Source organism: Aquarana catesbeiana, linkage group LG04 (assembly GCF_042186555.1).
Source record: "Aquarana catesbeiana isolate 2022-GZ linkage group LG04, ASM4218655v1, whole genome shotgun sequence".
Taxonomy (NCBI): domain Eukaryota; kingdom Metazoa; phylum Chordata; class Amphibia; order Anura; family Ranidae; genus Aquarana; species Aquarana catesbeiana.
The window spans coordinates 140821320-140841656 of NC_133327.1; the positions used below are offsets into that span (position 1 = coordinate 140821320).

Consider the following 20337-nt stretch of genomic DNA (forward strand, 5'->3'; position numbering starts at 1 on the left):
GGGGGGGGGTCCGATCGGACCCCCCACCCGCGGAAGGCAAATCACGTACATGTACGTGATTTTGCCTGTCCGTGCCACCTTGCCGACGTAAATCAGCGTGAGGCGGTCGTCAAGTGGTTAACATTCTGTTTTAAAACGAATGTAATTTCTGAACGAAAACCACATACGCTGTCTGAAAATTCCTTTGAACAAGTAGTTTTCTATCATTTCTACATTTTCCTGTCACTGTGGTTGAACACGAACGATGTTTTGACCCCACTAACGATTTGATAATCGAACGAGCGTTCTTAAAATAATATTTTTTTTTAAGGAAGACATTGTTTTTGTATGGCCAGCATATAATAGTTCTGTTTGAAAATCTGCAAAACAGTCTAACTTTTTTTTTCTATATCTCATCTAATAGTATATACAGTATATCTATCTCTTCTGTCTGTTATTCTCAGAGTGGATTAGAGATTTTGCTCTCTAACCATATAGTTGGTTATTTATATTTACCATTGCATAGAGATATTTAGGAATAAATTGCCTTTTTTTATTAAACTTTACATATTAACTAAATTATACACCACACTTTTAAGGTTATTAACCGATTAATCTATTAATTGAAAAAAAAATCGGCCAACTAATCGATTATGAAAATAATTGTTTAGTTGCAGCCCTAGTTATAAATATATTGCTATTACTCTATTTTGTTCTTCCTTGGAAAATGTTAACACGTTAAAAAAAAAGTAGTCAGTAAATTCCAGTCACCAGCTTTTCTCCAAAAGGACGCCCATAAAGGATGATTTATACCAAGAAAGAAGAAGTTAAGGACCAGGGATTTGAACTACATTTCCTTAAATGGTTGGAAGGATCGGTGTTATTTAAATGTTTATGCTGCCTTCTATCTCCAATAATTTCACAAGCAATAGCTGTAGCATTTTAAATCATTCCAAGACAACAAAAAAAAACAGACGCTGAGTAGAAAATAGTTCTGGTATACTGAATTAGTTATAAAGTAGAGATCTGCCACATTGCATTTTGTAAGTAATGAATTCCATGCAGAATTCTTTTTTTTCTGGATTGTGGCATCAATCTTCTACCAGGTATTAACTGAATTGGGTTACACTGGGAGTTAATATTTAATAAGCAGGAGTTCCATCCACAAGTCTTTTACATAAATTTCAGGGACATTGGTTAAGAGGGTGATAAGTAAAGGTGTGATGTTGCATTGATTGCAATACTCTGACCCATTGCATACCCAAACACAGAGATATGCATATCTAATCATTTTCTATTATATAGTGATAACCCATTTGGTTTTCTGCTCTTGAGAAGCTGGAATTTAGTCCCAATCTTTGAGCCATAGAGATTCTATTGTAGGAAAAGCAGAGGAAAGTAATCCTTTTATTTACTAATGGAAGTCCTTCAGAATCCAGCTGTATTTAATACAAACCGATGTGACACATAAGAAATATATATATAATAGAAACACTCCTAACTTATTTCAATTAAAGCTAAAGAAAAACTTAACCCAAGAGCAGAAATTTAATAAATTGAAGCTTACAGTGCTTATATGTGGTGGCTGCCACTATAAAAGGATTCTAAAGGGTACATTAAAAAAAAAATACTTACCTGCCCTGTGCAGTGGTTTTGCACAGAGCTGCCCCGCTCCTCTTCTGGGGTCCTCTACCGGCAATCTCCATTCCTCCGTCCTGAAGTGCCCCCCATAGCAAGCTGCTTGGTATGGGGGCACTCGCGCGGGCTTGATTCCAAGCTGCGCTCTGTATGTCCATTGACACACAGAGCGCAGCTTGGCCCCCACCCTCTGCTCTCTACTCACTGGCTGTGGTTGACAGCAGCAGGAGTCAATGGCTCAGCTGCTGTCTCTCTGTCCAGTGCTGTGTAAGAGAGCTGAGAGAGCCACTGTTTCCATAGCTCTGGATCAAGGTCAGGTTCAGGTAAGTATAACAAGGATCAGGGAGGAAGCTGCACAGATAAGGTTTTTTAACTTAATGCATTAGGGTAAAAAAAAGTTTACCTTTAGAACCACTTTAAAGTGGTTCTGAGGTTCTGCTTTCCTTGCCCCCCCCCCCTGCTTACCTCAGATCTCATTTGATCCAGCGCTGTGCATGTCTGTGACTCTTCTCTCCCCTCCTGCCTTTCCTGAGGCTCCCACTGCTGTCAATCAAAGCCAGTGGCGGGAGCAGGGATACGTCCCGCTGCCTGTGTCAATAGATGCAGCAGTGGGGCTTGGGAGTGAGAACGCACAAGTGCCCCCATAGGAAGTGGCTTCCCATGGGGGCACTGGACAGAGAAGAGAGGCCAGGAGCACCAGTGGGGGACCCGAGAGGAGGAGTATAACATGTTCAAATACAATGGTAGAGGCGCATGCTGTTAAGCATTAAAGTTCATGCAACATCCATTAATAGTCCTGTGGATTCTCTGACTCTGTATTAGAGTGTAAGGGTTTTGCAGTCTTTCAGGGCTAGCCTTGAGGGGGAGCAGAAGCAATCTCCAAAACATGTAGAAAAGAAAAGAGAAAAACAGACGCCTCTAAGTGTAGACTGCATGTAACATTTAATAAGATAAAAGGAGTGAAATTCACATGATAATAGTAAAAAGTAGGCACATCTTTACAATCCAGTGTGTGGTAGCTCTGCTGTTGGTCTGGTTGCTGCCGACACTCACACCGACTGTCCTGACCAGCAGGAAGCTGTTCCGATGATTGCAAATGGAGAGCGGGGTCTGGGCCGCAAGCCAGGACAGGCTGAATCGCAGCACTGCTCAGAATGACGTCACCGGCGTGCTAGTTGGTCTCCTCCGAAATGCATGGTGAACAAGCGCACCGGTGATGTCATTCTGAGCAGTGCTGCGATTCATCCTGTCTCCTCTCTCCATTTGTAACCATCGGAACAGCTTCCTGCTGGTCAGGACAACAAGCTTGAGTGTCGGCGGCAACCAACCAGACGAAACAGCAGAGCTTCCACACACCAGATTGTAAAGATGTGCCTACTTTTTACTATTCCTATGTGAGTTTCACTCCTTTTATCTTATTAAATATTATATGCAGTCTACACACAGAGGTGCCTGTTTTTTCTCTTTTCCTTTCTACAAATATAACATGTTTGTTATTTAAAAAAAAAAGACCTTTACAATCTCTTTAAGCAAGTACCATAAAATACATGTTGATATTGCCAGAAAGGCAGTGTCCTTGTCACTTCCTGTGATCTGCACCAATAAATAGCTTCCTTCCTAGCTATCTTCTGTAAACTAGCAATTTCCATGCAATGGAGCTGAGGAAATATGGAATTGTTTGGAGTCCATCTCAGGTAAGCAGCCAACGGTGATGACCATGGCTCCCTCCATAGACACAGTGGAGGGGTGGGGTAGCTACCAAGGAACAGAGTGTGTGTTTTGTTTTGTTTTTTGCCAGGATTACCAAGTGAAAAAAAAGGAAAAGAAGCTTGAGAAAATGCAGCCACATAACCAAGGAATAGTAATATGTAATGTATTACATTTTTGGTTGTGGGTTAAGGCTTGGTTCACACCTATGCAGGTTGCAGTTTGCATATTCCAGGCGCATTTTGCATCTATGGAACAAATGGAACAGGACTGTTCTATGGAACAGTCCTTGGCCTTTTCCATAAAATGCACAGATGTGAACTTCATCTATAGGAAACCATGTTAAGTGGACTGTAGTGTGTTTCTGCAAAACAGAAAACGCACTAAAAAAATGCGTTTAAATAGGTGTGAACCAGGCCTTAGGCTCCATTCACACTAGCGCGTTTTTTGATGCATTTTGCATTTTGCAGAAATGCACGGGAATTTTTTAACATGGGTTCCTATGGAACATGTTCACATCAATGCCTTTTTGTTTCTCTGCATTTTTGGAAAGGGTCGGGGACTTTTTTTCATGCAAAAAGCAGCGTTTTGCATGTAATGGATTTCAATGGACAAGCATCAAAAACGCAAGTGCACCGTTTTTGCAGTGTTTTTGCAGCGTTTTTGCAGCGTTTTTGCCGTTTTTTTTTTTTTTTTTTTAATTTTTTTTTAATTTTTTTTTTAGACTGTAAAAAAAAACTGTAAAAAAAAAAAAAAAACGCAAAACGCAAATCGCGGCAAAAACGCTGCTCAAAAACGTGGCAAGCATGAAAAAAAAACCTCCAAAAACGCTCAAAAGCAACATGCATAGGTGTGAAACGAGCCTAAGATACAATTTTCAGTATGTTGGTTAAACTATATTTATTGAATGTAGATGTGTTTTAATACAATTACTGAGGACACGTTTACACACGTACTCCTACTGAAGCTATTAATTTACATGTACCTGGATGTTTACCTTCCTGTAGGAAATTTTTCATATTTAAAAACAACCACTGTGCTTTTACTGAGACCTTTTCTTTAATAATTGTATGGGAAACTAACACCCAAAGTGAATGGTTTTGTTCTGAGTTGAAAATAAAGGAACTCGGGAGTCGCTTCAGTAGTGAACAATACTTTCCAAGGCAACACTGCCTTAACTTCATGAAAAACATCCAACTGTAGATGTAAAAATATCCAGCAAAATATTCCCTTGGTATTATCTGGCACATGTAGAGGAAGTTCAATTCCGGCTCTTCACTCCTGCTGATTTCCATCCTGATTAGTCAACTCCTGCTGGCACTGAACCGTGTTACTAAATAATACACACCATTCAAGTGGCTGCTTTAGTCAGATGAGTTTAAGGGCCTGTTCACATTGCCCTGTAGCTCAAATTGCTGCTGCCCACACAGTGTTTTGGACTGCAGAGCCACGTGGCAGGGGGTGGTGTGATGCACATTTTATTGCATCACATGGAGTCCTTTTTTTTTCTTTATTGTTATAGAAGTTTATATGAAATGTGCAGACCAGTGGCGGACCGTCCATAGAGGATGAACGGGCGACGCCTCCCCTATGCATGCGTCCGGCCCCCTAATCTACAGATCAGCAGCACATCAGGCGATCCTACTGGATGCCTAGCGCTTTGGCGGAAGAGGAGACACATGGCGGAGGAAGCCGCTGGAGGAGCGGACATCGAAGCCGCTGCCCCCACTCTAGGAGAGGACACCACAGGCCCGCGGGTAAGTGGCGGTCTATCCGTGGGGGGGTGATTCAGTGCTGTGCCAAGCCACTGGGGGGATGTTTGTTTGCTGCCCCCCCCAAAAGAAGAACCCACCAGCCGCCACTGGTGCAGACACTTCATTCATGTCACTGTATACCAGTGTGGTGCACTGCTCTTGCTGTGCGTTGACATGCAGGACCACACAGAGCGGTGCGATATAATGCAAACACGTATAATATCACACAGCTCTGGAATGCAATGTACCACTGTGTTCTGGTGTGTACATAACTATTGTAAGCCACTGCTTAAAGTGCCAACTGCTAAGCATCTGTTGATACGACGTTGGCCCATGTTTATCATTTGAATCTGTATCATCGTTTTCTGCACAACCATCATCTTGTGCCACTCCATAAAAGCAAGTGCTAATTCTCATTTTCTAGTAGTAGTTGTATATTTGAGCAGAATTAAAATAGTTTTGTTTAATTTGCACAAGACGATTGCATTTCATTTTTGTTAAAGGATAAGCTCATCTTTGAAACATGGTACATGTTCCACCCGTATTTAGGGTCAAACTTGTAACATGTTCTAGCTCCTGCCTCCTCTCTTCCCCCATTCCCTGTGACAGTGAGGGGGGGATCTTCTCCCCGCACCTGCTGTCACAATTTCAAAACTGTGCAGCTGTGGGAGGCTCCGCCGACATGGTCGTGTCATTCATTCACAGAGTTCTGTGAATGAATGAACTACAAGTACCATCGGCTAGTTCTCAATAAACTACGAGGGCGCTGGTGAGCATCCTCATAGTTCATTGATTTTTCCTGCCATTCAGTAACTGTCTGCCTGTATGAGGTATGGGCAGACAGCTGTGCTGAGTATCTGCAGGATCCTGGTATTGCACCCGTAATCTGCTGATCATAGGTGCATTGCCTTACAGGCTGCAGAGTAAAAAAAATAATAAATGCATGTTTTTACCAGCAAAAAAGATGTGCATTTATTATTTTATATAAATATATATGAATGTAGCCTTTAAGATTATTTACTTTATTTAAACTTCATGTCGTATATGTATGAGGCAATATCATAAAGTACATACGGTATATTCATTGCATGTAAAGTTTTGTTTATGTGAATATTTCTGGGGCGGGGGTCCATAGCTTTCATCAGATTTTTAAATATGGCAAAAATAAGAAATACTTGAATCTGAACTTCATGAATTAAGAGCAGGACATTTTAAAAGGACCATACCACCAGAAAAGTGTCATAATAACTTTATTGACTCACCCGCACTGTATTTTTCCAAACAGTCATTCGTTGATTCAGAATATCACAATAAATCATATACACTAGAGCTATCACAAAGCAAAGAATCCTATTGAACAGTGTACAGCTTCACTGTGTGCTACATTACTATATTCCATCAGCAATCCACTAGAGGGAGCCACAGATACAGTTTTATCCATTATGTAATTTGCTATGGGATTATCATCATATTACCCCCTTGTCTGATTTCATGTGGTGCAGACGGAAATAGAAGGAAGTTACACTTTTGTTCCAACCAACATGCTCTTCCTAGAAAATGATTATTAATAGTACAGAGGCCTCTGAAAAGGGCAGACTGACCTTACTCGTCATACAAAGCTTCAACCCACAAATGTGCTTTGTAAAAACACTGGAATGCATTAAAATTCTCCCCATACATAAAAAGCATTTTCTGTTGAATGCCCAGTTTTGTGTGGCAGACTCCATTCAACTGACAATAATGGTGCAATGTAAACTGAATTACAAGTCTGATATCGCTGACAGCTTAGTATGTCCACATGAGCCATATTTTGTATATTAAAGGGACCAGTGAATGGAGTCCCACAAGACACTGGCTAGTACCATAGTCTATTCAGAGGAAACTGGCAGGTCATTGTGTTTCAGACAAGGGGGTCTTGTTGGGACCATGATGTGCAGAATCTGTGGTAGAGCTGTGTTCTTTGGCCTGGACATCTGCAGCTTCCTCCTGTCTGCATGTTGTGTCACCATCATGTGCTGGATGCTCTTGGCCAGGCGCCGTGGAGAAGGGGAAGCGAAGCCTGAAGTAGTCAATTCCCTGGAGGTCAGCTGAAAGAAATATAGAAATATGAGGATGTGTGAGTGAATCTAGCCTGGTCCTGTCTACTGTATTTGAAAGTAAACTTTGCATTGTACACTAAAAGTATCAAGTTTGTGTTCCCTATTTTCCTGGAGATTCTTCTCATCACTTGTGTATGAGGACAGATAGGCCACTGAGGTCTACATTCTACACTCTCCATGCCTCTTGTGCAAGCAGAACTGCTAAATTACACATATTAAACCTCCCTGTTTATCCTCCTTTAGCACACACAATTGGGCAACTATCAGTGGCCATGTGGGCTGTGAAAGCACTCCACTACAGGGATTGTTTTTACTTATGCTGGCCATACACTATACGAAAAAACGGCCAAAATGTGGTCATTTGGCCAGTTCATTAGTTTTTCGGCAAGTTAATGGGCACAAAATCAGTAATCGTTGGGACGTTTTTGAGGCGAAAAAACGAAGCACAAGTTTGGAAATTTTCTGCCGAACGAATGATAAATTGAAAGGTTAATGTCTTTCCCATCTGAACTGTTTGCACTAGATATATGTAAAAAAAAAACAAACAAAAATTGGTTCATTTATGTCCACTGAACAATTTATCAGTCATTACGTGATGGCACTATCGTTTGCTCTCATGGCCGAATGTTCGTTTTTCAAAAATGGGTTCAGCCGTATTTTCGTACAGTGTATGGCCAGCATTAATCAAATCTACTGCCATAATGTACAAATGTAACACGGTTTAGGTTCTAGCTCCTGGTACCTGTGTTTTTTTACTTCTAGCAAAGCACCCCAGGAACAGATGGGAAGACATAAGGTAGAAATGCCGCACACCTGAACCCAGCCACTATATAGAGAGTTAAAGATATGGCTTCAGCCTGAACTCCTCCTGGTTTTGCTCCTCTGACATGTTTCGCCCTGTCTATGGAGCTTAATACCTATGAATAATCCCCGCAGGTGGGGCAAATCATGTCAGAGGGACATAGCCAGGAGGAGTTTAGGCTGAATCCGTATCTTTAACTTTATAGTGGCTGGGCTCCGATGTGCGGCATTTCTACCTTCTGTCTTTTCATCTGATTCAGCTAGTTTGAATGTCGGCACCAGATCTGCGCTTTGGACAGCATGGAGAAGTTTTGTAGTGCTTTGAGCGGCACTCCAAGTTTTTTGTATATGGGTCACAAAGCACCCCAGGAACTTACAAACACCATGTGCTCTCATGTACAGCAGTGACTGCCTCTCAAGGTTGCTTCCTCTGGTCCTTAGCCCCTGCACCTCAATTCTGGTTGATGAGGGTGGCCAGAGTGAAAAGGATCCATAATTGGAGGTGGCTGACCATTCATTCATCCACCTGTCCTCCATTCATAGAGCGTTTTTAATTGTTGGAAACAATAGTAAGGCTTCAGTGAATGGAGAATAGGGGCAGAAAAGGTGAGCATAGCTGGCAGTTGATTGCCTGTCAAAGCTGCAGCCACTCATATAAACCCCCACAGCCTGCAAGGTCACCGCTAAGGGGGGTTTGGGGAAGGAGGATTTCATCCGAAAACAGCATCCATAAGTACACGGGACACTCTTCATTCATGCTAAGTACCATCCCTGTTTTTTCATTAAACTTCACCTTTAAAGTGGACCTTGTACTCCATACAAAGTTTGATGTGACCCCCCTCCCTTTCTAAAGCACTAAAAAAAAAAACCATGGTACAGGGGTGACATCATAATCCTGCTGAAGAGTTCCTGGAGAATGCTAAGCACACCATATATCACGAGAAGATGCAGCACAGTGCAGGATTGTTTTATAGGGAGATTTGTACTATGGGATATTCTCCATGGACGCAAGGAAGATGACTTGGGAAAGTAACTATTACCTCCACAGGAGTTTCTCTATGATTTATTTCATTTTTCCGCAAGGGAGAGGAGGGCCACGTTAAAAAGACCTTCTTAGACTCAAGTTCTGCTTTAAAGCTGAAGTTTACATATTCATTTATTGCATTACAACGGACCAATGTAAGTATGCATATCTCATACCTGAGTGATTGTTGTGGAAGCTGCTACAAAGATAGCCACAATCTTCTGGGTCCAACATATATTTACATACGGTAATTACATAAGTAACTATGCAGTAAAATTCATACCTAAACTTCAGCTTTAAGAATCAAGATTTTTTTCCCCCACATGCCTTTTAATATTAATTATAAGACAGTGATGTTTTCCATCTCCTCTAACATGACTCCACAGCACATTCCAATCTCTACTAACCAGGAGTGACCAGAGGGCTTAGTGGATCCTCACACTGCTGAAAAGCATCACTGGGTTCCAGCTCAGTAATGTCCAGTGGTTCTGACAACTCCAGAGAATCAATATTCACCTCCATTGATGACACACTGTCCAGAGGAGCTGCAAAACAGAGAAATACACTGTTGAAATATGTGCAAAATTTTCCTGCTCAAGTCACGTCATCTTTACTAATATCTGAACATGACTATTTCCTTTGCTTTCAGTTCTGAATTACTCATTTTAGATTCCTAACCAGCCTACTTGTGATGATTTCAGCTGCTGGTTCTGAGAACTGGCTGGGCCCCCAACATCCTCTTCCTTTCTGTGGTTGCTAAAGGCTGCTGCCACTGGTGTTATTTATTATTGAGGAGTATTCTGAAAATGTGTTTTATATTTCAGTGAAGAAATAAAAATAAAAAGAACAACCATTGTGCCAGAAAGCAATATAGGATATTTAAGAATTTGTGAGTCAGTTCAGGCAGTTCAGTCTAATAGGACGTACACACGGTCGGACTTTGTTCGGACATTCCGACAACAAAATCCTAGGATTTTTTCCGACGGATGTTGGCTCAAATTTGTTTTGTCTACACATGGTCGCACAAAGTTGTCGTAATTTCCGATCGCCAACCACGCGGTCACGTACACCACGTACGAAGAGACTAGAAAAGGCCGGTTCAGAACCAAGCGCGGCACCCTTTGGGCTCCTTTTGCTAATCTCGTGTTAGTAAAAGTTTGGTGAGAGACGATTCGTGCTTTTTCAGACTCGTGGCTTTCAGATTGTTTTCTGCCGTTTAGTTTGTGCTTGTGGGTTTGTATCTGCTCTTCAGTGCGTGCAAGCAAGTTCCGCGTGACTTTAATTAGTCATTGTATTCTTGTTCGTTCGTTACTGTTTTTCAGGTTGCTCTTCACAGGCATTGCTGTTCTTCAGTGTGTTCTGTTACTTCGTTCTGAGCAGCCGACCGTTTTCTAGCCATGTTGCGTAATACGTACTCCTCGTAGAGTTCGTGCTGTGCGGGGGCTTGGTGTTGGGGTCCTGACCTTGACACAAGTCCAGTCCATGAACAGGGTGGGGAGGAGTTCATGGACCAAGAATTGGTTGCTCCAGCGTGACCAGTTCTGTCATATGCCTTTGCTCCGTGAGATCCGTGAGAATAATCCTGATGATTTCAGGAACTTTCTCAGGATGACGGACCCCGTGTTTCACCGTTTGTTGGCTTCGCTGACCCCCTATATCAGCAGGCAGGATACCTGCATGAGGCAAGCCATCACTCTGGAGCAGAGGCTCATCGTTACCCTGCGGTATTTGGCGACAGGGAGAAGTCTGCAGGACTTGAAGTTCTCAACAGGCATCTCCCCCCAGGCTCTGGGGATCATTATCCCGGAGACCTGTTCTGCCATAATCCAGGTCCTGCAGAAGGAGTATATGAAGGTAAGATTTTTATCCTTTTATATCACATTTTATTGTATTGAATGTTTGATAATATATTGTATTTCTTTCCTCATTCCCTAATTACCATGATTGTAATATGCTGTGAATGTCCCCTTTGTTCTCATGCATGCTGGATTTTATATGTAATTATTATTTTAGGTCCTTCATACATATTTGCCCTTCAATAACCTCCCCAGCATGGTGTCTCCTGCCCCTATATTCACCTCATGTAGTCAGGGCCGGATTAACATGGGGGCTGGTGGAGCTGTAGCTCCAGGCCCCTCCCTCAATATAGGCCCATGGCAGTGGCTTATGAATATCTGTGTGCCTTCCTGAAGGAAGAGGAGCCCTCTGTGCACACATGGAGGAGACAAGAGTTAGTCAGTGCAGCCCAGTCCTGTCTCTACCGATGCCTGACTCCTATCACAGGATCTGTTACATTCACACAGATCCTCCTATCCTCCTCAGTGTCTGGGAGCTGTCTGGGGGAGGGGCGCTGATGTCCTAACCAGCAGGAGCCCGGGAGGAAGGACATCTTACATGCTGTTGTTGAGATAAGGTTAGTACATTTGTTAGGGAGGTGTTTTATTGTGCTAGGGGAAAGACTGCTGCTTCCCCCCATGTAATGTGCTCTCTTGTGCCCAGTGCCCAGTGCCCACCATGTCATGTGCATTGCAGTGCCCTCCATGTAATGTGCTGTGCCCACCATGTCATGTGCTGTGCATTGCAGTGCCCCCATGTAATGTGCTGTGCCCACCATGTCATGTCATGTGCATTGCAGTGCCCTCCATGTAATGTGCTGTGCCCACCATGTCATGTCATGTGCATTGCAGTGCCCTCCATGTAATGTGCTGTGCCCACCATGTCATGTCATGTGCATTGCAGTGCCCCCATGTAATGTGCTGTGCCCACCATGTCATGTGCTGTGCATTGCAGTGCCCACCATGTCATGTGCTGTGCATTGCAGTGCCCCCATGTAATGTGCTGTGCCCACCATGTCATGTCATGTGCATTGCAGTGCCCTCCATGTAATGTGCTGTGCCCACCATGTCATGTCATGTGCATTGCAGTGCCCCCATGTAATGTGCTATGCCCACCATGTCATGTCATGTGCATTGCAGTGCCCTCCATGTAATGTGCTGTGCCCACCATGTCATGTCATGTGCATTGCAGTGCCCACCATGTCATGTGCTGTGCATTGCAGTGCCCCCATGTAATGTGCTGTGCCCACCATGTCATGTCATGTGCATTGCAGTGCCCTCCATGTAATGTGCTGTGCCCACCATGTCATGTCATGTGCATTGCAGTGCCCCCATGTAATGTGCTATGCCCACCATGTCATGTCATGTGCATTGCAGTGCCCCCATGTAATGTGCTGTGCCCACCATGTCATGTCATGTGCATTGCAGTGCCCCCATGTAATGTGCTGTGCCTACCATGTCATGTCATGTGCATTGCAGTGCCCCCATGTAATGTGCTGTGCCCACAATGTCATGTGCTGTGCATTGCAGTGCCCCCATGTAATGTGCTGTGCCCACCATGTCATGTGCTGTGCATTGCAGTGCCCCCATGTAATGTGCTGTGCCCACCATGTCATGTGCTGTGCATTGCAGTGCCCCCATGTAATGTGCTGTGCCCACCATGTCATGTCATGTACATTGCAGTGCCCCCATGTAATGTGCTGTGCCCACAATGTCATGTGCTGTACATTGCAGTGCCCCCATGTAATGTGCTGTGCCCACTTTGTCATGTGCTGTACATTGCAGTGCCCACCATGTAATGTGCTGTGCCCACCATGTCATGTGCTGTACATTGCAGTGCCCCCCATGTAATGTTCTGTGCCCACCATGTCATGTCATGTGCATTGCAGTGCCCCCATGTAATGTGCTGTGCCCACCATGTAATGTGTTGTACATTGCAGTGCCCCCATGTAATGTGCTGTGCCCACCATGTCATGTGCTGTACATTGCAGTGCCCCCATGTAATGTGCTGTGCCCAGTATGTAATTTGCTGTGCATTGCAGTGCTCACTATGTAATGTGCTGTACATTGCAGTGCCCACCATGTCATGTGCTGTACATTGCAGTGCCCACCATGTCATGTGCTGTACATTGCAGTGCCCACCATGTCATGTGCTGTACATTGCAGTGCCCACCATGTCATATGCAGTTCCCACCATGTCATGTGCTGTGCCCACCCTGCCATGTGTTGTGCCCAGCATGTAGTGTGTTGTGCCCACTGTGCAATGTGCTGGGCTGTTCAGCAGTGCCCACCATGTCATGTGCAGTTCCTAACATGTAATGTGCAGTTGCATTGCCCACCATGAAATGTGTTGTGCCATTCAGTGCCCACCATGTAATGTGTTGTGCCATTCAGTGCCCACCATGTAATGCGCTGTGCCATGCAGTGCCCACCATGTAATGCGCTGTACCCACCATGTAATGTGCTGTGCCATGCAGTGCCAACCGTGTCATGTGCAGTGCCCACCATGTAAATTACTGTGCAGTGCCCACCCTGTCGTGCTGTGTTGTGCCCACCATGTCATGTGCTGCGCCATGCAGTGCTTACCATGTAATGTGCTGTACATTGTCCACCATGGCATGTGCCGTGCAGTACCCACAATGGAATGCGCTATGCAGGGCTCACCATGTCATGTGCGGTGTCCACCAATTAATGTGCTGTGCTCACAATGTAATGTGCTGTGCTGTGTCATGCAGTGCCCACCATATAATGTGGTGTCATGCAGTGCCCACCTTGTCATGTGCAGTAACCACCATATAATATGCTGTGCCCACCTTATAATGTGCTGTGCAGTGCCCACTTGTAACGTGCAGTGCCCACCATGTAATGTGCTCAGCTGTGCCCGCCATGTCATGTGCTGTGCCCACCATATAAGGTCCTGTGCCCACCGTGTGCATGTGCTGTGTTGTGCCCACCATGCAATGTGTTGTGCAGTGCCAACCATGTCATGTGCTGTGCCCACCATATAATGTACTGTGCCTACCTTGTAATGTGCTGTATTGGGCAGTGCCAACAGTGTAATGTGCTGTGCCCACCATGTAATGTGCTGTGCTTCGCCCACCATTAAATGTTGTATCCATGTATCCACCATGTAATGTGTAGTGCCAACCCATGTAATGTACTGTGCTATACACTCCCCCCCCCGTGTAATGTACTATGCCCCCCCTCTCTCTCTTTCACCCTGTTCTCTCTCTCGCCCCCTTTATCCCCCTCTTTCCTACCACCCTCTCTCTCTTTCACCCTCTCTCTATTCCCCTTTTTCTCACCTCCTCTCTCTCGTCCCCCTCTCTCTCACTCAACGCCTTTCTCTCTCTTTTCCCATCCCTTTCATCCCCTCTTTTTTCAGCCCCCCATCTCGCTATCACCCCCCTCTCTCTCTCTTTAATTTAATTCAACAAAAAACATTTTTGCGTTTTCATTTTATTTATTATCATAAAAAGGCCCACCAAAATCTTTAGCACCAGGCCCATGTTGCTCTTAATCTGGCCCTGCATGTAGTCACTTAACAATGTATTTTTTCTGCTCCATAGTAGTGCTTTACCCCGAACACCCCCTAAAATGTTTGGAAATGTTATTTTTGCTTTATATTCAGGCAGAGTGGCAGAGGCTTTTTTTTTGTGGCGTCCCCAAATAATTTTTAGTAACCCTCCCTCCCCCAACTGCTAAGTCAGCTGATCCCAATTCTCTATCCTCAATCATCTATCTGCTGACTTTGCCAAATCCATACACACTATACCCATCTCTTTTGTGCTCTGATTTATGGATGAATTCCCCAAAGCATGTAGTGCAAGGGCCTGCCTGTATACTTTCAAATGGTACTGTTTAAAGTTTTTGTATCCTATTATTATCTTGATAGGTAATAGCAGAATGTCCAAATGTCCACAAATGTGTACAGTGTGTATTTCTATCTTTGTATTCTGACACTTCTTACCTGTCCAGTGGGCTGCCAATAGTGTAACTAAGGAGGGGCTGTTCCAAGTAATACCCTGTATTTAGGCATTCATCAATCAATGAAGTGAAGAGGGTTACCTGTCCAAGATCCCCCCCCCTATAATGTTAGAAATTGCCCATGAGAGGGGGGGAGGGGGAATATGATAGGTGTACCTTATACTTTGGCGTTGCTAAATTCCCCTTAATAAATCCTATCTGGAGGTTGCCCCATAATGTTTGTGTCTAATCTGCTTGCCATGTTTCAGAGTAAAAATAGTAATGTTTATTGTTTTTTCCTCAACAGTTTCCTTCCACGCCACAGGAATGGCAGACTGTGGCCTCCCACTTTGCCGAGCGGTGGGACTTTCCTAACTGCGGAGGGGCAATTGATGGGAAACACGTCCACATCGTCCCACCACCCAACTCGGGGTCGTACTATTATAATTACAAGGGGTTCAATAGTATAGTGATGTTGGCGGTGGTGTCGGCTAATTACGACTTCTTGTATGTGGACGTGGGGAAGAATGGCCGGATGTCCGATGGTGGAGTCATCGCCCAGACGGAGTTCTACAGGCGTCTCCAGAATGGCAGCTTGGACTTGCCAGCTCCAGAGGACAATGTGGAAGGACTCCCATTTGTGTTCGTTGCTGATGAAGCGTTTGCGCTGGGGGACCACCTGATGCGGCCATTCCCAATGAGGACCCTCACCCCGGAACAGAGGGTTTTTAATTACCGGCTGGCCAGAGCCCGAAGAGTGGTGGAGAACACATTTGGAATCCTGGCCAGCCGGTTCCGCCTATTTATGACACCCATCCATATGGCGGAGTATAAACTGAACCATATTATACTTGCGTGCTGTGTTCTCCATAACTTTTTAAGGAAACATTCGGCCAACTATGCTGGCTCAGTTGGGCCTGAGGCCGGAATGATACATCAAACCACACTGACGGCGCTTGAAAGTGGCCGTCCTGGCTTGGCCTCCCTGAGTGCCCGTGATGTCCGGTTACACTACCTGTAGTTCTTTGCGGGTAGGGGGGCTATCAATATGCCAGACAATCTGTGAAACCTTTTTATAATAAAAAAAAAAAAAAAAAGAAATTCTTTGTGGACATTTACTGCTTGTGTTTGTTTTAGCTGACCCTGACAGAAATGTGTTGAGTCCAGAAAATGTCGTGATTGTGTAACCTTATTATACAAAGCACTGTTGGCTGTTATTTACTAAATGCAAAAACACATTTCACTACAAGTGCACTTGCAACTGCACTGAAACTGCACTTGTAGTGCAAAGAGGATTTGCCCTTAGAAAATAACCCCCATTTTTGCAGAAAACAGCAATTACATCACCCCAAAAGTGTTGTAGTGTTGAGACAATAATCCACACATTCTTGAGTAACCAACTTTTTTATACCTGCACAATCACATGTGCATTTACCAAAGGTTTTTAAAACAAACCAACATGTTTGTTGTATAACAATTTTTGGAGTAGCATTATCAAAAATCGAAATGTCCATTTAAGATAAAACAGGCCTGTGTATTCAAAACACAATCCAAAAAGTGATTTTGTGGGGTTTTAAATTCGCCCCAAAACATCAATGATGTTATTATATTTTTTAATCACATCATTGATTTTTTGCTGTATGTTTTGCAGTTCTACATTACACCCCATGATCTCCCCGATCAGGATCTGGGCACTTTCTGATGTGAAAGGATCTGGATCACGATCACCTAAAAAGAGAGAAACAAAACAAAAACAGATATCAAAAATCTGCCGGCATCCATCCCTTTCCTGAGTCTGTGGTCGCAGACACTCACAGGTTGTGGTGCCAATTTCCACCACATCTTCTTCTTCCTCCTGCTCTTCTTGGGTTAGGGGTATTTCACCTTCTTCCATAGGTGGGGGGTCTGTGGTCTCCTCGGATGAGGGGTGTCCTCCGAGTCTTTTATCCCCTATGTAAAACAAAAATGGTATAATTAGCACACAGATATTTGATGGCAGAACTATAAATAGGAAACATTGCTTGGAAGTGGGGTACAATTGTCAATGTTAGCCGAGTTACAAGATGTCTTTTTTTTATTGCCCTTTGTCAAGCTGCAATACTTTACCTGTTTAGTACAAGCTTCACAGATGGAGACCCCCCTATAGTATACAATGGAGCACCTGTGTGGCCCCCCTAATAAAAATGGTGTTCTGGGGTCCCACACTAGTGCTCCAGAGTCCAGATGTGTCCTCCCCTTAGAATCTAGTTTGCATTTTATTCTAGTAACAAACCCATCTACACAAACAAATATTTGGCATCCAAGTAGGCCCAAAAAAAATGTGGGAAAATGCATATGGCCTAAACAATGGTGTTTTAGAGGCCGAAAGAAAAATGTTTGATACGAACGAATAATGGGCCCATGAACATTAAAGTTGCCCTTTTAAACGTTACAATTAAGAAAAGCATATGGAGCAGCACGAACGGAATAAAGACAGAAAGAATAGGAACACAGCACAACTACTTACTTTTTTGCAGCACTCTCCGGATCTTTCGGTACTGCTCTGGCTCTCTTAATTTCATGTCCGACCACCGCTTCCTGAGCTGATCTTTCGATCGCCGTACCCCAAAATTCTTGTGAAGACTTTTGACCACTTTCGCCATGATCTTTGCCTTTCTGATGTTGGGGTTGGGGTAAGGCCCATACTTTCCGTCATAGTCAGACTTCTTCATGATGTCGACCATCTCCAACATCTCCCCAAAGGACATATTTGTGGCCTTAAAACGTCTCCTTCTGGATCGGGACGTGTCCGGATCCGGGCTTTCCTCCTCCTCGTTCCTGCAATTATCACGCACCTGCTGTGACTCCGCCATGTGCTCTTCCCCCACTGTGCCGAACGAAAAGGGGCGGGGAATAGACTAGAAAGAACGTCAGGGGCGGGCGGAGTTACACGCATGCGCAGTGTGTATAAAGCGTAACACGCGTGCGTATTACGTACGATCTGTGAGCAGAGGAAGGAGCATTGGACGCGCCGATCGTAAGAACGAAGGTAAGAGACAAACTTGTGCCTATACTGCTTCTACATTGAGGCCTATATTGTAACAAGATTAGGAGAGTTTTGTCTGACATTAGGCTTTGTCTTGTGTTGTGTCTTGCAGTGAACATGGATATGCTACTGAAAGACAATGACTTCATGTCAGTATTTGTAGATATGTTAAGGGAGCTGCCCTGTCTGTGGGAGATTAACCACCCCCATTACAAGAACCAAGCAAAGAGGAAGGCAGCACTGGGGCAATTGTGTGAAATTGTGAAGCGGGTGATCCCCACAGCAGACATCACATATTTGAAGATCCTATTTGGTGGCCTGAGGAGCACATATCTAAGGGAGCGCAAGAAAGTCCTGGATTCGCAGAGATCCGGAGCAGCAGATGACATCTATGTCCCCCGGATGTTGTACTATGACAGGCTGCATTTTCTGGCAGGCCAGACTGAACCCAGGTCATCACTCTCCAGTCTTCCTTCCACGCTTCCTTCCCCCCCGGCTGAGGCTTCTGACGCCCAACCTGGGCCTTCCAGGCAACATGCGGAGGAGCCCAGATTGAGCCAGGTATAGCATTCCTCTAAATATTGCTGGTTGTCCAATCAATGATGTTAACTAGATGTTAGTTGGGAGTACTAATTTAGGATTGTGATTGATGAAGCAAAAACTAAAACCATGTCTCTTTTTCATACACAGGGAAGTCGCAGCCAGGAGGTGGCCGGGCCGAGCCGGCTGGCTGATCTGCAGGTCCCTCCACCCCCCCTGAAAAGAGAAAGTGGCAGTAGGAGGAGTGCCCTAGAGGAGGCTACCAGAGGACTCTTTTGGAGGGCTACAGAGGTCCTGGGAGCACGACAGACCGTGGAGGAGGACATTGCTGCCGTCATTGCATATAAAATGCAGAGGATGGAGGAGGGCCAACAAGTCATGTGTGAGTCCCTCATATTGGAGGCTCTTAACAAAGGTATGAGGGCCCAAATTACAGCTCAGACACACCTTTGCGATGGTCCTCCTCCTCCTCCTGCAGGTCCTCCTCCTCCTTCTCCTCCAGGTCCTCCCAGTCCTCCTCCAGGTCCTACTCCTCCTCCTGCCACATCTCCAACAGCACAGCCACAGCCCGGAATGAAGCGTGGAAGGAAGACCAGAAAGTGAGGACCCTGGATCCAGTCTGGTCGGCCAAAAAATGCAGCCTCTTGTGGTACCACAGCCTGGGGACACAGATGTCATCTGCTGCTATCCGGATCTCTGCGAATTCTGGACCAGACTGAACTCCCTTACATATGGACTCCTCAGGCCACCAATTTTGATGTTCAAGAATTGATGTCTGCCGTGGGGGTCCCAGCCTTCGCTAATTTCTCCTGTTGATCCAGTGTTGCCTTCCTCTTTGTTTGGTTATGATCCCTTAATAAAGGATTTTTGTTTTGAATTATACTCTCCTATGTGTTTTACTTCAAAAATTACAGTTTTTTTGTGAGGATTCAGGTACATTTCAAATATACAATGTGAAATGAACAAGGGACACCAACAACAAACAATCTCCTGGAGATTAAATAATAAAAGATATCAATGGTGTTGGGGTAACTTGACACACAAAACACACACAAAAATATTCTGGAGTAAAAATAAAAATAACATTGAACAAAGATCAGCCTTTGATAAAATACAAACATTAAATTAAAAAAAAAGGCTTAAAATCCCCAAAAAAAATAAATAAAAAAAAAAATTATGTCAGATGTGACAACTAATAACAATATATTCAGGGAATACCAATAAAAAACAAAAATAAAACTTTGTGAGAATGTGTGAATATGAGCAGCAAAACTACTTAATTCTTGTCACATTATAAAGAAGAAGAGAGTGCGCTGTATTAAACCATTTTTAACATTGCAGCGTGACGAAAGTGCTGTATCCATTGCGAACGCTAAGTTTACCAGAACGAGCTGTTCCGTCTTGGAATTTCTTCTGAGCATGCGTGGCACTTTGTGCGTCGGAACAGGCCACGATCGAATCGAATTGACGCAATCCGATTTTTTGTCGGAAAATTTTATCTCCTGCTCTCCAACTTTGTGTGTCGGAAAATCCGATGGAAAATGTCCGATGGAGCCCACACACGGTCGGAATTTCCGACAACACGCTCCGATCGGACATTTTCCATCGGAAAATCCGACCGTGTGTACGGGGCATAAGTGTATCTAAAACAAAAATAAAACAATCAGCACAAGGGACAATACAAGTGACATGTGTCCCTTGTGCTCCTGTGTCCTCCATTCAATTAGATCTTCCTCTTTTGATACCCCCACACCCACTCCACTGCAATCCTTCGCATTGGGGATTAATATAACTAAGACTGGCCATACATTGTACAATTTTATTGTAGAATTTTCCTTTAGATTTACCAAAACAATATAATATGAAGTCAAACCTAAACATTTTCAATTTGTATGCAAGCAGACAGGACCTTGCATTACACAGCTGAAGGTATAGCTAAAGGAAATTCTTAAGGGGCTGTGCCAGGCTC

General features: G+C 44.2%; 1 protein-coding gene across 1 annotated transcript in view; it reads right to left on the bottom strand.

The window, feature by feature from the left end:
• Positions 1–6311: 6311 nt before the first annotated feature.
• The window catches only part of LOC141139548 (dysbindin-like), a 32041-nt gene continuing 18015 nt past the window's right edge, over positions 6312–20337 (bottom strand). Inside the window, exons 3-4 of the mRNA XM_073625797.1 lie at positions 9410–9547; positions 6312–7165 (exon numbers count right to left, since the gene is read on the bottom strand). Coding sequence (XP_073481898.1) covers positions 6969–7165; positions 9410–9547 — 335 coding nt within the window. The 3' untranslated portion in view covers positions 6312–6968. The remainder of the gene's footprint in view (positions 7166–9409; positions 9548–20337) is intronic.